At 35.2% G+C, this 17,152-nt stretch overlaps 1 protein-coding gene across 4 annotated transcripts in view; it reads right to left on the reverse strand.

Moving 5' to 3' along the window:
• The window catches only part of NEK1 (NIMA related kinase 1), a 207,570-nt gene that overhangs the window by 147,635 nt on the left and 42,783 nt on the right, over positions 1 to 17,152 (reverse strand). For 2 of the 4 annotated variants that reach the window (XM_030918322.1, XM_010364011.2), the window contains exons 13-18: positions 12,038 to 12,097; positions 11,719 to 11,778; positions 11,575 to 11,625; positions 11,368 to 11,442; positions 5,669 to 5,832; positions 5,457 to 5,588 (exon numbers count right to left, since the gene is read on the reverse strand). In XM_030918322.1, coding sequence (XP_030774182.1) covers positions 5,457 to 5,588; positions 5,669 to 5,832; positions 11,368 to 11,442; positions 11,575 to 11,625; positions 11,719 to 11,778; positions 12,038 to 12,097 — 542 coding nt within the window. The remainder of the gene's footprint in view (positions 1 to 5,456; positions 5,589 to 5,668; positions 5,833 to 11,367; positions 11,443 to 11,574; positions 11,626 to 11,718; positions 11,779 to 12,037; positions 12,098 to 17,152) is intronic. The other 2 variants (XM_030918331.1, XM_030918325.1) reach the window with 1 other exon arrangement.

Below are 17,152 nucleotides of genomic sequence, written 5' to 3' on the forward strand. Positions count from 1 at the left end.
AGTTGTGAAGACTGTGGGAAAAAAGCACAGTATCTGGGCTGGAGTTCATGGTATAGTCCCTAATCGCTTCCCTTGGCTAGGAAAGGGAGTTCTCTGACCCCCTGCACTTCCCGGATGACGTGACACCCCACCCTGCTTCAGCTTGCCACCCTTGGGCTGCACCCACTGCCCAACCAGTCCCAATGAGATGAACAGCACACCCCAGTTAGAAATGCAGGAATCACCCACCTTCTGTGTCAATCTTGCTAGGAACTACAGACAGGAGCTGTTATATTCAGCCATCTTGCCAGCCGCCCGTTTTTTTTTTTGAGACAGAGTTTTGCTCTTGTTGCCCAGGCTGGAGTGCAATGGCGCGATGTCGGCTCACTGAAACCTCTGCCTCCTGGGTTCAAGCGATTCTCCTGCCTCAGTCTCCCAGGTAGCTGGGATTACAGATGTGCCACCACACCTGGTTAGTTTTTGTATTTCTAAGAGAGAGGGGGCTTCACCATGTTGGTCAGGTTGGTCTCAAACTCCTGACCTCAAGTGATCTACCTGCCTTGGCCTCCCAGAGTGCTAGGATTACAGGCCTGAGCCACCATGCCCGGCCTGGTTCTATGTCTTTGGAGAACCCTGACTAAAGGAGATGACAGGCCTGAGCCACTACGCTGGTCTTTTTTTTGTTTGTTTAAGAGAGAGTCTCACTCCGTCACCCAGGCTGGAGTGCAGTGGCGTGATCTCAGCTCAATGCCACCTTCGCCTCCCAGGTTCAAGTGATTCTCCTGCCTCAGCCTCCCGAGTTGCTCTGTAAGATTCTATTTCACAGAAATAATAAAAAATGAAGAATAAAACGTGGCAGAAAAATGTTCAAAAAGGTGAAGGATTACAAACAACTTGTTATACTAGGGGATTTGTTAGATAAATCATAGCACATTCAGGCACTGGAATTTTATGCAGATATTAATAAACTGAAAACAATTTTTAACACGGGAAATATGTATGGTAAGAACACTAAATTTAAAAAGATACAAATTTGTATGTGTGATTTGATTTCCATGATCTCGGGAAAAAGAAAAGGAAAAAAGTATGCAAAAAAATTAACCAGTCTTCACCAGTGACTGTCTCTGTAGGGATTTGGAATTATTTTCTTTCCTGTTTCCTAACACCCTCTTCCTTTACGTTCCAATTTTTCTAAAACTAACCTACATCACTTAGCAAGCAGAAAAACAAGAAAAAGAAAAGCCTCATGTGATTTTTCTTCAGGTTTTCTTTTTTACTGAGCAAAAAGGAGAGAAAAAGGAGGTATGAACAGCTGACTGAGAACACTGTATGGAAGGACAATAATAAGGTAGTTAGCTGCTGGTATTTTAAAAACAGAAATACATGAAAATTCTTGAATTCAGCAAAAGAAAGAGTATTAAAAAAGAATTTGAGAATGAGAGGAAGCAAAAAAAGATTAAATGTCTTTCAGTAAAGCAAACACTGACAATAGCTAAAATTTGGAGTGGTGTAAGTCGTTGCTCCACGTCAGTGGAAAGATTACAGTGTGTATGTAAATCTAACACAATGAGTATTATTAAGAAAGAGATCACAAGAAAATTATACAAATCATTTCCTTGTAAGTGATTGCCAGCTATGAAAGAAAAGGGCATTTTTATTCTTATGGCAAAATATAAGAAAATACAGCTGGCTCAACATCTGAAAATCAATTAATGGATTAATTAATCAATGGATGACATTAATCCATCACATTAATAAGCTAAAGAAGAAAAATCACATGATCATATCTATACATGCAAAAAAAAAAAAAAAAAAAAAGCATTTGACAAAATCCAGCACCCATTTCTGACTTTAAAAAAATCTCAAAAAACTTAAAGAGGAACTTCCACAGTTTCATAAAGAACATCTACAGAAAACCTACAGATAACATATTTAATGGTAACTTGAAGCTTTCTGGCTAACATCAGGAATAAGACAAAGATGTCCTTTCTCAACACCACTCTTCAACATCATATTGGAAGTTCTAGCTAATGTAATACGGAAAGAAAACACAAGGTATACAGACTGGGAAGGAAGAAATATAACTGTCTTTGTTTGCAGGTAACATGATTGTCTATGTAGAAAATTCAAAAGAAACACCAAAAATAACCCTCCCAGAAAAAGTGATTATAGCAAAGTTGCAGGATGGAAGGTTTATAAACAAAAGTCAATTGTTTTCCTATATATAATCAATGAACAAGTAGAATTTGAAATTAAAAACACATTATCACTTTCATTAGCACTCCCCAACATGTAATATATAGGTCACAAATCGAAAAAAATTTGCACGGATATGAAGAAAACTACAAAATTCTGATAAAATATATCAAAGAACTAAATAAATGGAGATATTTCAGGTCTAATAGGAAGTACTGGAAGACTGAATATTGTCAAGATGTCAGTTCTTCCCAAGTTGATCTACAGATTCAACACAATCCCAATTCAAAATCCCAGGATGCTAGCCTGTAGATATGGACAAACTGATTCTAAAGCTTACGTGGAAAGACAAAAGAACCAGAATAGCCAACTCAGTATTGAAGAACAAAGCTGGAGGCCTGAAACTAACTGATTTCAAGACTTAAATCAGTAAAACAGAACAGAGAGCACAGAAGTAGACCCACATAAAAATCCTTTGTCAACCAATCATTGACAAAGGAGCAAAGGCAATTTAAAGGAGCATATATAGTCTTTTCAAGAGATGTGAACAACTGGGCATCCACGTGCAAAATAATGAATCTAGACACAGACCTTATATCCTTCACAAAAATTAACTCAAATGGATCACAGATCTAAAGATAACATTAAACTATAAAACTCCTAGAAGATAACATAGGAGAAAACCCAAATGAACTTGGGTATGGTGATAACTTTTCAGTTGTAACACCAGAGACACAATCCATGAAAGAAACAACTGATATGCCAGACTTCATTACAATAAAAACATTCCACTTTGCAAAACAGAATATTAAGGGAATGAGAAGATGAGCCACAAAGAAAAAGAAAATATCTGCCAAAGACATACCTGATGAAGGACTATTATACATAATATACAAAGAACTTAAAAAACTCAACAATAGGCCGGGCGCGGTGGCTCAAGCCTGTAATCCCAGCACTTTGGGAGGCCGAGACGGGCGGATCACGAGGTCAGGAGATCGAGACCATCCTGGCTAATACGGTGAAACCCCGTCTCTACTAAAAAATACAAAAAACTAGCCAGGCGACGAGGCGGGCGCCTGTAGTCCCAGCTACTGGGGAGGCTGAGACAGGAGAATGGCGTGAACCCGGGAGGCGGAGCTTGCAGTGAGCTGAGAGCTGGCCACTGCACTCCAGCCTGGGCGGCAGAGCAAGACTCCGTCTCAAAAAAAAAAAAAAAAAAAAAAACTCAACAATATAAAAATGAATTTAAAAATGAGCAAAAGGCCTGAACAGACAACTCATCAACAAAGATATACAGATGGCATGAAGCATATGAAAAAATGCTGAATATGTCAATAGGGAATTTTAATTAAAATGAGATACCACTACACACTGATTAAAATGGCCAAAATCCAAAACACCGACAACACTAAATGCTGGAGAGGATGTGGAGCAACAGGAATTCTTAATCACTGCTGGTAGGAACGCATAATGGTATAGCCACTTTAGAAGGCAGTTTGGTGACTTCTTACAAAATCAAACATACTCTTAAGACATGATCCAGCAATCATCCTCTTGGCATCTGTTTAAATACATAAAAATGCATGTCCACATAAAAACCTACACACAAATGTTTGTAGAAGCTTTATTGATAATTGCCATAACTTAAAAGCAACAAAGATATCCTTCAGTAGAATAATGGATAAAGTGTAGTACATCTATTCTGGCTGGGTGTGGTGGCTCATGCTTGTAATCCCAGTACTTTAGGAGGCCAATGCAGGAGGACTGCTTGAACCCAGGAGTTCAAGACCAGCCTGGGCAACATAGTGAGACTCCATTCTACAAAAAAATTAAAAAATCAGCCACGCATGGTGGCAAGCAACTGTAGTCCCTGCTGTTCGGGAGGCTGGAGGGCCACTTGAGTCCCGGAGGTTAAGGCTGCAAGTGAGCCGTGATCATGCCATTGCACTCCAGCCTGGGTGATAAGACAAGCACCTGTCTCAAAAAAAAAAAAAAAAATCACCAAAAAAAAAAAAAAAAAAAGTATGGTATATCCATACAATGGTGTTAAGAAGAAATAAGGTATGAAACTATGAAGATATATGGAGGTACCTTAAATGCATATTAGGAAGTGAGAAAAGTCAATGTGAAAGGCTACATACTATATGATTCCAAGTATATGATATTCCAGAAAAGGTAGAACTATGAAGGCAATAAAGCAATCAGTGGTTGCCAAGAGTTGGGAGGGAGGTTGGAGGCAGGTAGAGCTCAGGGGATTTTGAAAGCAGTGACATTATTTTGTACTACAGTGGTGGATATCTATAATTATACATTTGTCAAAAGCCATGGAATGTACATACCACGAGTAAACTCTAATGTAAACTACAGACTTTGGGTGATAATGGATCAATGTTTGATTGTAACAAACATTATCACTCAGATGAGGATGTTGATATGGAGGTTGTGCATGTGTGAGGAAGGGGTACATGGGAACTCTGTACTTTCCACTCCATTTTGCTGTGAACCAAAATCGCTCTAAAAATAAAGTTTACTAATTAAAAAATATATATACTAGAAAGATCAATAATTCTGGAGAATAAAAGCCTCCCCAAAAATTTGTCTCACTATTCATAAAAAATATGCGTATGTGTAAGTCTGCAACCTTCCTTTCTCAAAAAATATAAGCTACATGTATCAGGTTTCTGTATATAATTTATAACGTATATATAAATGTTAATTTATATTTACCTCAATTATTTATCTCTGCTCAAGCATACATTAATCAGTTATCATTATTAAATTAATTCAATGGAAGAAAAGAAATAATATGATGAACAGGATCACAAAGAGTTATAAATCAGAGATGAATGTGAAGAGAAAGCATGCTAAGACAACAAAGAGAAAACTAGGCTTTGAAGTGATGAAGAAAAGGGCGAAAAATGCACTGGGGTTCTGCATAAAGTGTGATTCAATTTAGATTTATATCCTGATTTATTTAAAGCAAATGGGTGATGAAACGTTATAATTATGTTGGCAGAATGTTATCACATGTTCCTTTAAATAGTATATTCAGTCTAAACAGACAAATAAGACACAAAAATCAGGCTGAACTGGAGAGCTACATGCTTTCCACAGTGTAATCAAGGGCCAAATTTGCACCTGAGAAAATTATTGCACCCAAGAGGCAAAAAACATCATATATGAACAATGGAGAAAACATCCACAAAGTGTAGGTACTAAGCTATGTATGACAAATGACAAATTACACACAAGGATGAATTCACGGATCATCACAGTCCAACCTGTTTGCATTGGCTTGTTTAGACACCGCCTTCAATCTTTTCAAAGTTTTTCTAATATCATCAGCATCAGGGAAATGGTGATGACCTGCAGCCCCATAAGGAAATCCTGGACGAACTCCAGGCAGAATTCCGCTGTAGATAAATATGCACAGTGACTTTCATTACTATCTCAGAAGCAAAGCATAAGCAACTTCTGCAGAACATAGCCATACCTTTCTGGAAGACCTCGACCATATATTTCTCTTTTCCATTTAGCTTCATTATCTTCTGCTCTCTGTTGCTGCATTTGGTCAAAAACGGCATGGTAATGTTCATACTGTCCTCGAGAAGAAAAAGATGATGGAGCTATAGTCCCTCCACTGCCAAGAAAAGGAGCCTAGGGATTAAACAAAGAGCTCTCACATGTTTATCTTATAAGGCCTAGCGGGCCTGTACTAGTCTCAAAAGAAAAAGTAACTTTCAGTGCTTGACTTTTAAAAAGTAATTACTTAATATGAACATACTAACAAACATAAAGCCTAAAGCAAAATGTTTTCCTATTATAACTATTAAGAGCCAAAAAGCAGTATACTTTGTAAGTGATAATAAAGCATAACGTGACAAACAAAAACAGCAATATGACATTAATTTCATGTAAATATGGAAAAATCTGGTCTTAAAAGGTTTTGAAACAAGCTTCCAATATACGTTTTATGTAATTCTGTTTTGTTAAGTTTATGTATAGCTTATAAGTAAAGGACAGCATGCTTTTATATAACACTCAAAATTATATTTAACAAAAACGTCTGCATATGGCTTTTAATATACCCCAAATCCTTAAATTCTCCAAGCACATATGAAGGTATAATTATTAAAACATGTTCTATATGTATATAAAAGAGGCAAAAAGTCATATCTATCTTTAGTTTCCAAGTAAGTTGGGAAAAATAGCACAAAATTAGAAAAACTTTCAATTCTGTGGTAAACAAGTGACAATAGAGAGATTCCAAAGTAGTTTAAGTACTGAGCAAATTCACAAAATAGTAAAAAAAAAATCAACAGTAAAATCCTTATTTAGAAAAAAGGCCTTGGGGAGAGATATTGTTTAATCTGGTCTTGATAGCAATGTAAGGAGAGTAAATATGAGCCAATGCATTAAAGTAAAAATAAGCAATGTATGTATATACTTACGTATGGAAGGTGGAGGAGGAAGGAAGTATGATGACAAACAGAAGGAAGGCAAATAAGGAGTATTAAGCTTGGCTATAAAAGCTTGCTATAGCTAAATGCTATCTGCCCTGGGTGCTTGCGTTCAAAAAAAAAAATAACAATAGAAAGGATTTATAAAGTTTCTAGCAGCAGTAGTATACCAAAAGAGTTTTAAAGGTCAGTAAGTCAATATTACGCATGGTAAGCAGAAATAAGAAAGTAAGGCAGAGGAATTAATTAGAAGGATGTTGCCGCCCTGACACCAAGCCAAGAAGCCTAGAAGTAAAGACAGCCAATCAATGAAGAAGTAAATGTTGAAGGAAGTCTGGATTCTCTGCAGGAATGACAAAGGATAAAGGCAAAGACTTAAAGACTCAACCACAGAGACATAAGAACTCAACCACATGGAAAACTCATAGTAAAAAACAGATGCTAGAAAGATAAAAGTAAATAAAAACTGTGTAATGCTATAGAAGTCATGGTGAAAGAATTTCATTAAGAAATCAATAACCTCAAATGCAAAGGTCAACTTATTTCAACTTTTCTTATCTGAGAATAAGACCACCAGATATGACTAAGGCTGAGTGGAAGCCTTTAAAAAACTGTTTTCTGAGCATGTGAAGTGATAAGAACAGAAGCCACAATACTGAGAGTAAAAAACGGAAAACTTCCAGGTGATAACATCTTAAGGAAAATGTCTGGTTAAAAAAAGAAACAAAGGCCAGGCACAGTGGTACATGCCTGTAATCCCAGCACTTTGGGAGGCTGAGGTAGGCGGATGGCTTGAGCTCGGGAGTTCGAGACTAGCCTGCTCAACTTGGCGAAACCACATCCCTGCAAATACAAAAAATTAGCTGGGCACAGTGGCATGTGTCTGTAGTCCCAGTTACTCGGGAGGCTGAGATGGGGAGATGGGGAGATGGGAAATTCGCCTGAGCCCAGGAGGTCAAAGCTACAGTGAGTTGTGATCCCACCACTGCACTATAGCCTCACAACAGAGTGAGATCTTGTCTCAATAAGAAAGAAAAGAAAGGAAAGAAAGGAAGGAAGAAAGGAAGAAAGGAAGAAAGAAAGAAAAGAAATAAAGAAAGATGTCAGAATCTAATAAAAGAAACTTCAGTGTAACCCAATAAGATAAAATTTGCCTTAATATCCTGTAAGCTGCACACTATTTTATAAGCATTATTAAAAAAAAAACAATACAAGATAAACATAGATAACTGATTAAAGATGTTCAAATAACGAGTGATGAAAATTACTAGAATAGGAAACTCCATCAAGGTGGTTCTTACATACATCCTCAAAATGTACACCTGAAGTCAAGAATCAGAATTCTGTTATAAGGTGGTCATATTTCCTATGAAACCGGTTACTCTTCGAGTTTAGTCCAATGCTAATATCATCTTAACTTGGCTGAGTGTTCTGTTTCTCTTTAGCAAAAACAAAAGTATGTAAACATCTCAGAAGATGCTCATACTCAAAATGATGTTGAAAATACTGTATTAGAATACTGATGAAATATGTTTGTTTGAGACGTAATTTATGTGCAATAAAAATTCACCAATTATAAGCACAAGTTGAATTCTGACAAATGTAGACACTCACATAACCACTACGACAATCAAAAGCATATTCATTACCCCAGAAAGTTCCCCTGTGTTCCTTTGCAGTAAATGCTCCCACTGTCAGCAACCACTGATCTGCTTTCTGTCACTGCAGGTTGGATTTACCTTTCCTATCATGTCATGTAAATGAAATAAAAAATATGTACTCTTTTATCTGGTTTCTTTCACTCACAGGTTTTTAAGATTGATCCATGGTTTTGCACGTATAAACAGGCTATTCTTTTTACTGCCGAATGGTATTCCAATATATTTTCAAATGAGATACACCTCTTCCATATTATAATCACCATATAACCATAAATGTGGAATACATAATTTTTCTAAAACACATTCATAAAAGACACATTAAAAATGGATAAAGCAAAGAAGGTCCAGATTTTGCAGATACTAAATGATCAAAAACATTTACACTGGATATTTATACTATGAATAATAATGCCTCTTATGTAATAATAGTATTAATTTTGAAATACTTCCTTTAGTTTTAGTTTTATATTTCTTTTGGGGATTTCCTTAATTTGATTCATATTACATTGAGCCTCCAGGTCCTTATCAACTACACAGAAATCAAACAGCCTAACAGTTAAAATATTTCAAACTCAATGAGGAATAAATACAGACACTGACATAGAATTTCCTTTAAATCATGGAAAATAAATTTATTAGTCTTCAATGAAAGCATTACAGAAGTTTATAAATTGATGCAGAAATCTATTCAGCACACGGTATCTAACTTGAAAACTGTCTCAGTTACTAAACATTAATAAAACTGATTAAACTATATTAGACATCATAGGAAAAAGCACTTTATTACACAAAAGGGAGAAGAAAAAATCATCAAAACTTCAATGCTAATCATGGACTTGATTAAAAAAAGCCTGACAAGATCTGAAGGTGTACAAGTTGGTAAGCTTTCTCTTTCCAATCAGGTAAGATATGAGGTTAGTTATTTTAGAATGGACCAGATTCTGAGTCATTCCTGATCATTCAGGAGGTAATAAGTTCTATTTAAAGGTAAGATAAAATTATACTACTAAAAACACTGTATAATCTATATTAATACAAATTTGGAAAAAGTTACTCTTAATGAATTATTAATATGATATGAAGAACTTCTGCATCTCAAGAGACTGAAAAACAAATCTATAAATGCATGGCAGAATGTATATGTCTAGATAAAACAAACTTTTATTCAAATTATAACTTCTGGGGAAAAAAACAAGAATTGTAATCGATCCAATTTTACAAGTATCTATCTATTGTACATTTAAATATCAAGATTAATGGGTATAGGTGAGTGAAACTTATAGTTTGCAGATGTATTGACTTAGGCCGGGCACAGTGACTCACACCTGTAATCCCAGCACTTTGGGAGGCCGAGGCGGGCAGATTACCTGAGGTCGGGAGTGCAAGACCATCCTGACCAACATGGAGAAACCCCGTCTCTCCTAAAAATACAAAATTAGCTGGGCATGGTGATGCATGCCTGTAATCCCAGCTACTCCGGAGGCTGAGGCAGGAGAATTGCTTGAACCCGGGAGGCAGAGGTCGCAGAGAGCCAAGATCATGCCATTGCACTCCAGGCTGGGCAACAAGAGTGAAACTCCATCTCAAAAAAAAATAAATAAATAAAAAATTTTAAAAATGTACTTACAGTTTATTCAGTGGTACAAATTAGCTCATTCATCTTCTATGCTGTATAACAAATTATCACAAATTTAGCAGCTTAAAAGAGTATCTATTTATAATCTCAGTTCCCCCGGCTCAGGAGTCGGGGTGCATTTAGCTAGGTCCCCTCCTCAGGATCCCATCAGGCAGAAATCAAGGTGTCAGCCAGGGCTACAATTCTCAACCGAGACTCAGGATCTCTTCCAAGTTAACTGGTTCTTGGCAGAATTAATTTCCTTGTGACTATATGACTTGGACCACAATTTTCTTGCTAGTTGCCCATCAGAGACCACTACTTGCAGAGGTCATCTCTACTGTTTTGTTTTGCCACATGATATCTTCCAGGTGAGCAGAATTATATCTTTCTAATTTCTTTTCCCCTTCCAGTCAGCTATGAAGGAGTCTTATATGTTAATGTAACCCTGGGAGGGACCATCCCATCACCACTCACCATATAACATAACCTAATCAAGTGCGCTGCTATACCACAGTATTTACAGGTACCACTTACACTCAAGGGAATGGAATGATACAAGGTGTGTATACTAGGGGTTGACAATCTTGAAGACCATCTTAGAATTCTACCTACTACAAATAGACATGTGTATAGGATGCTACATGAGCAAAAGAGGAAGTGTAAGATTCAGAATGGCAGAACAAAGAAAGGAAAGGGAAATTACTATAGAAGCCCTTGCCAGACAGGTTCCAGGCACTGTTCTCAGAAAAAAAGTTTTTTTTTTTTTCCATCAAGAAACCAAAGCTCAGAAAAGTTCAGTAATGTGCCCAAAGTTAAATAGTGTGGATCTACTCAGAAGGAATGTTTGCATTAACTCATCTAGGTAACTGGTTATTTAGGTAAATGGATGGAGGTGGGGGGTGAGGGTGAGGAGGGATGGAGGAGTGCTATTAAGTAAAGGGAAACACAAGTGCGAAGACAAAGAGATTCGGCAGACTACATACAGTGACGAAACTACAAATATGGTCTTCATTTCAACATGAATACAGCATAGGGTGTGTGGTAGGGAATGCATGGAGATGATGTTGGAGAGACAACAGGGATCAGATTAAGAAGCATCTTCTGAGAATTTAATGTTTAAGCCTACATGAAATTACAGAACGATTTTAGGTTGCAGTGTCACGAATTGTGTATAATTTTTAATAATTCCTCTGACAGGAATAATGTTATCATAGTCTTTACAAAAAACTTTTAAAGCAATTTTGAGTATAGTCACATAATAGTTAGCAATACAAGTTACATATCAGACACATGCAGGAAAGCTAAGTATTCATAATAAATGCTGAAGAATTCTAGGTAAAAATTAATTGTACACTAAAGAAAAAAAGAAAATCCAAGATACATGCATTTTAAAGAACAAGGTGAAACTGGAGGGAAAACCGGTAGTATAACCATATTGGTATAAAATGCCTACCTTTACTTCACCACCTCCACCAGCACTTAGCACATTTCTCCATCCTTGTTCCCTGGCCCTATTTATTCTTTCCAACTTTGGAGAAAAGAAATAAACAAAACACCATTTCAAGTATTTAATATAAAATACACGTAATACATTTAGCAATAAACTGAGAATCAGTGTATTCCTTAAGGAAAAAGTATATTTAATAGATTATTCTCTTACCCTTTCCTTTTCTTGCCTTTTCATTTGTTCAGCCTTCATTAAACTAATAATCTGCAACAATTTTAAAGACAAGCTTCTTACAACTCTTGAACCTATTATCACTTACAACTTGCCAAAGGTAGAAAAGCAAGAGCAAAAAATTACCTGATCCTTTTGTTTCTTTTCTTTTTCAATAAATTCCAGCCTTCTCTTTCTTGCTGCTTCCTTAAATAAAAAAAAAGAACATTTTTATCAACGATAATTCCTATTTTTTCTAGTTTCATCAGGAAAGTTAGTACATCAATGGCAGAGGTATGTTCAATGAGGTTTTTCTTTCTTTTTTTTTTTTTTTTTTTTTAAAAGAAGTTACAGGTATTTGTTTGAAAGAAATAAGGAAGGTTTGGAGGCTTTAGAGTAAGATTTTGTTTCTTTTTTAAAATTATGTTTGTAAAGCTTTAAAATAACCAGACAGATGTCTTTATACCTCAGACATTTTCCTCCTTTCTTCTCCAGTATTCACTCTCTTCTCTGGAGTTTGATGGGCCTGGACAAAAAGTAAAACTACAAATTAAAGATTTTGAGGCACTTATTTGAAAAAAATCCCAAATTTACAGAAATTTAAAATAAGAAAAAGGTAAAGTCAATACTTTCATAACTCTCTTCCAAATTACATTATCTTTAAAAATAAAAAACATTGTAGTCTTTGATATGCTGTTAAACAAAGAAAAACATTAGATTCAAAGAAACTGTGGAAAAGGGTCCTTCCCCAGTCATCAACTGAACAGTTTTGTGCTCAGGTATGGATGTTTAAGTTTTCTCATATTATCACAGAATATCATTTCAAAAGCCCAATGACGGAGGTAATTTTTTTAAAAAAAATAGTGACTATATATTCAGTATATAAAATGCAAACAAGATTAAAAATTTATGGTCTATTTTGCTCTCCACCTTCAGAGGTAACAGTAACTACTGTTAATACTTTCATTAGTGTCCTTTAGAGATTATTTTATGTACTTAGAGATATATATATACAGTTCAACTATATACATACAATAATTTTAGCTATAATTTTTACATACATGTAATATTAATGTGTTATTACATGGAAAAATGACTTTAATTTTTTAAATTTCAATAGCTTTAGGGGTAAAGTGGTTTTTGGTTACATGGATGAAATGCATAATGGTATATATTAGATATTTACATTTCTTCTTTTATATACTGTTTACCTAGCTTTGGGGTTGTTAATGGAATCATACAGTATATACTCTTTCATATCTTGCTTTTGCTCAACACTGTTTTCAAGGTTCATTCATGTTATTATTTATATCAGCATCTGTTTTCTTCACGGATATATAACATTCTATTAATTTTGATTCCTTTCTTTCACAATTATCTTATACTTTACTCATTAGGTCTATTCTAAAGTATTTGGGGACAGGGCTGGTGTGGTAGCTCACACCTGTAATCCTAGCACTTTGGGAGGCCAAGACAGGAGGACTGCTCGAGCCTAGGAGTTTGAGACTAGCCTGGATAACATAGTGAGTCCCCATCTCTACAAAAAATTTTTAAAAATTAGCCAGGCATGTGGCCCGCACCTGTTGTCCCAGCTACTCAGGAGGCTGAGGTGGAAGGATCTCTTGAGCCCAGGAGGTAGAGGCTACCGTGAGCCATGAACCCATCACTATACTCCAGCCTGACAGAGTGAGATCCTGTCTCAAAAAAAAAAAAAAAAAAAAAAACCAAAAAATAAAAAAGTATCTGGGGGGTTTGTGGGTATTTCTTTCCATTTATTTTCTAATCATTTAATTTTTATATGTTGCCCTTCCATCAGGCCACTTTATTTAATTTATTAATAGTTTAATGCTGCTTCACCAAGAGTTTCTAGGTAGATAATCATATCAAATGTAAATATGACATGTCTATGTTTTCTCTCCTCTTCTAATTACATTTCTTTCTTTTTAATTGCTGTATCTAGAACCTCTGGCATAATTAAAAGACGGCAATGACAGCAAATCCCTCTGTCTTGTTCCTGACTTTAATAATAATGATTCCAATGTTTCATCATTATGTATAAAGCCTGCCATAGGTTTCAGGTATACATACAGTATTAAGAACTTACCTTCTGTTTCTTGAATCAAACTTTTAAAAACAAAAGTTAGTGTTAAGTTTCATTGATTTTTCAGCATCTACTGAGATGATTTTTATATGGTTTTCTTCTCTAATCTGCTAATGCAGCAAAATTACAGTAATTGGTTTTCTACTGTTGAAACATCCCTGTATTACTCCAATAAATCCTGTTTGATAATTACTAATTATTTTTTGATAAACTGCTTGATTTTCCCCTTTTTAAGTCCTTTTCTTTTTTCCAGGATTTCTGCATATGTTCTTACAAGTGACCTACAGTTTTGTTTTACCCTGTGTTAACTACACAATTTTGTAATCAAGGTTAAGCCTAATGCATGACCAATTTTTCAAACAATTCGAAATACAATTCTATATACCAAAAAAGATAACAATTTGTAGAAAAGTTTAAGTTATTCTATCACGTACCAGTGTTTACATTTTTTAGTCCCCTTAGAAAAAATGATTTTAAAAGCATACTGTACAATTTTTCACCTACACTTGATTTTGATACAAAGGAAAGCAGACATTACTTAAAAAAATTACTTGGGAAAAATACTTTGATGGTCATTTACATTATTAATAAAATAATCCAGCATTTGATTATATCATTAAAATTTGTCTCGACTAGGGGGGAGGGGTAGGGATAGCATTAGGAGATATACCTAATGTAAATGACGAGTTAATGGGTGCAGCACACCAACATGGCACATGTATACATATGTAACAAACCTGCACGTTGTCCCCATGTACCCTTGAACTTAAAGTAAAAAAAAAAAAAGTGTTAAAAAAAAAGTTGTCTCCACTAATAATTCCATTTTAACATCAGCTATATTTTAATAAAAGTCATTGGTATAAAATTAGTTTTATAAATTATCCTTTGCTTCAATTTTCTAAATTATACGGAACGACCATAACAGATAGACACTAAAATTCTAACCCTGAAAAGCAAATTCAAAATACTACAAAATAAGCATGACCCTCACAGCATTTTTGAAATAAATGTCTCACAATATATTAAAAAATCAGAAAGGCACATAAAAATTTACTTCCACTGAAAACAATTCAAAAGGATAACATTTCTGCTTTAGAAAGCATTGGTATAATTTAAACCTCTTATTTCTTTCTAATGAAACACAACTATTTGCTTTAATGAATACATTATTGCGTATGAGCCCAGGAAAATGCTGATATTTAAAATATGTAATACCATCCAATGGGTTAATAAACTTATAAATGATAATAATGAGTCTTTTGTAATGTGCTTTGGCATTTTAATTAAATGATCATAAGCCAATTTTATTGGTATAATATGTTTTAACTCAAGGCTATAGCAACAATGTGCTAAAAGCGGTACTAAACCTCACACCTGATTCCTCTCTTATGATTAACTAAAGAATGCATTTACTCTCTGACAAAATAACCCAAGCAATCGGTTCTTAGAACTATCCCACGCCCTCACCGTATTATTAGTTCCTAACTCCTAACCTCTAACTTTGGCTAGTTATTTTAATTCAACTCTTATTTAAGCTAACCATTTACATTACCATGTTACCCCAGAAAAGACACTAGAGTTGATGACATAAAAATACTGAAATATGTAAAGAACATTAGCTTTCAAACTTTTTCTAAAGGCAACCCACAACAAGAAATATATTTCCCATCTGGACTTAGTGAAGATACATACACACCCCTAAGTTTCATAAAATACCTTCGCTATGTATAGCAGACCCTGCTACTTTCCATCACTTGAAACAAGCAAACAACAAATTCCCTGCTCTTTGCCCACTAGAATGTTTTTGCCATCACTAATGGATAGCAATCCTTTGTTTTAAAATAGTTATGAGAGATCTCTGGGGGCACTGTTGTTGAAGTACAAGAAATAAAAATTGTAGGTAATGCTCCTCATAGTATCATTACAAAAACACAGTTGACATTTCAAGGTATGTTCTATGTATACAGAATTTAAACAGTGGGGAATGTCACCCAGAAGCTTTGTAAAAATACATATTCCTTCCATACAAATGAATATTTGGCAATAAAAAGAAAATGAAGTACTGATACATGCTACAACATAGATCAACTGTGAAAACATTATGCTGAGTAAAAGAAGCCAGTCACAAAAGACCACATACTATATGATTCCATTTATATAAAATGTTCAGATTAAGCAAATCTGTACAGAGACAGAAAGTAGATTAGAGGCTGCCTAGGGCTGCGGGGTTGAGGGAAGAATGGGGAGTGGCTGCTACTGGAAAAAGGATTTCCTTTGGGGTTACAAAAATGTTCTAAAATTGATTGTGCAGATTGCTATGCAACTCTATAAATACATAAAACCATTTAACTGAAAACTTTTAATGGGTGAATTACATATAGTATGTGAATTATATCTCAATAAAGCTATTTTTTTTAAAATACATATCCCAAGAGCTGCTAAATCATCATCTTTGGACACAGAGCCCTACATTCTATATTTTGACATGTTGCACAGGTTAACTTTAGTAGTCAGTCTAGAACCATTCTCAAAATTTGTGTACTACAACACCAAACAAGCAATTTAAAAACAATACAGCAACTCAATATAAATAACTGAATTTTATATATATTACACAATAGTGTGGAATAAGAAGAGAATGTTTACATATTCATATACTCCTGGGTAAGTTACACGAAGGTAAAGATTGTATTCATCTTCTAATGGTCCATATTGCCCTACATATAAGATATTCAAACATTTATGAAATGAAAATACTAAGCTGTTCCTCTAAGATCACACAGGTATTTTCAGGACACTATTTCTATAGTGAAGAGGATAATATGAAACACAAAACATCCACACTGAGAGAACTGTTTATGTTCTTTTTAAAAATCACAGCCAAAGTACTAAAGTGTAATATAATATATTCAAGGAGCTCCCTCTGGTGGCTTAATGGCCACTCCTTTGCTTTAAAAGAACTTTAAAAAAAACCTGTGACTGTTACAGGAACTGGAGCAAAGAAAAGTCTTACAATACATGAATATTTTGTGGACAGGTTGAATAATAACAACTTAATGCACATTAGCTTAAATTTGTGCAATTAAAACATGACAGTATCTTAAGTGGTTAAAGCTTTCCTTTTTCAGGCTTGAAGTTAAAAATTCTAACGAGTCATTGTGAATTTCAACCCAAAAGATGCTTTAATTTCCAGGGTTTTGCAAAAGAAGTCTTTTTTTAAAAAAATGAGATAAAAAAATCAAGGGAAAGGCCGTGTGTGGTGGCTCACGCCTGTAATCTCAGCACTTCGGGAGGCCGAGGTGGGTGGATCACTTGAGCTCAGGAGTTTGACAACAGCTTGAACAACATGGCAAGACCCCGTCTCTACAAAAATTACAAAAAGTAGCTGGGTGTGGTAGTGTGCATACGTAGTCCCAGCTACTTGGGAGGCTGAGGTGATTGCTTGAGCCTGGGAGGTAGAGGCTGTAGTGAGCCAAGATT

Source organism: Rhinopithecus roxellana, chromosome 2, assembly GCF_007565055.1.
Source record: "Rhinopithecus roxellana isolate Shanxi Qingling chromosome 2, ASM756505v1, whole genome shotgun sequence".
Classification (NCBI taxonomy): Eukaryota; Metazoa; Chordata; class Mammalia; order Primates; family Cercopithecidae; genus Rhinopithecus; species Rhinopithecus roxellana.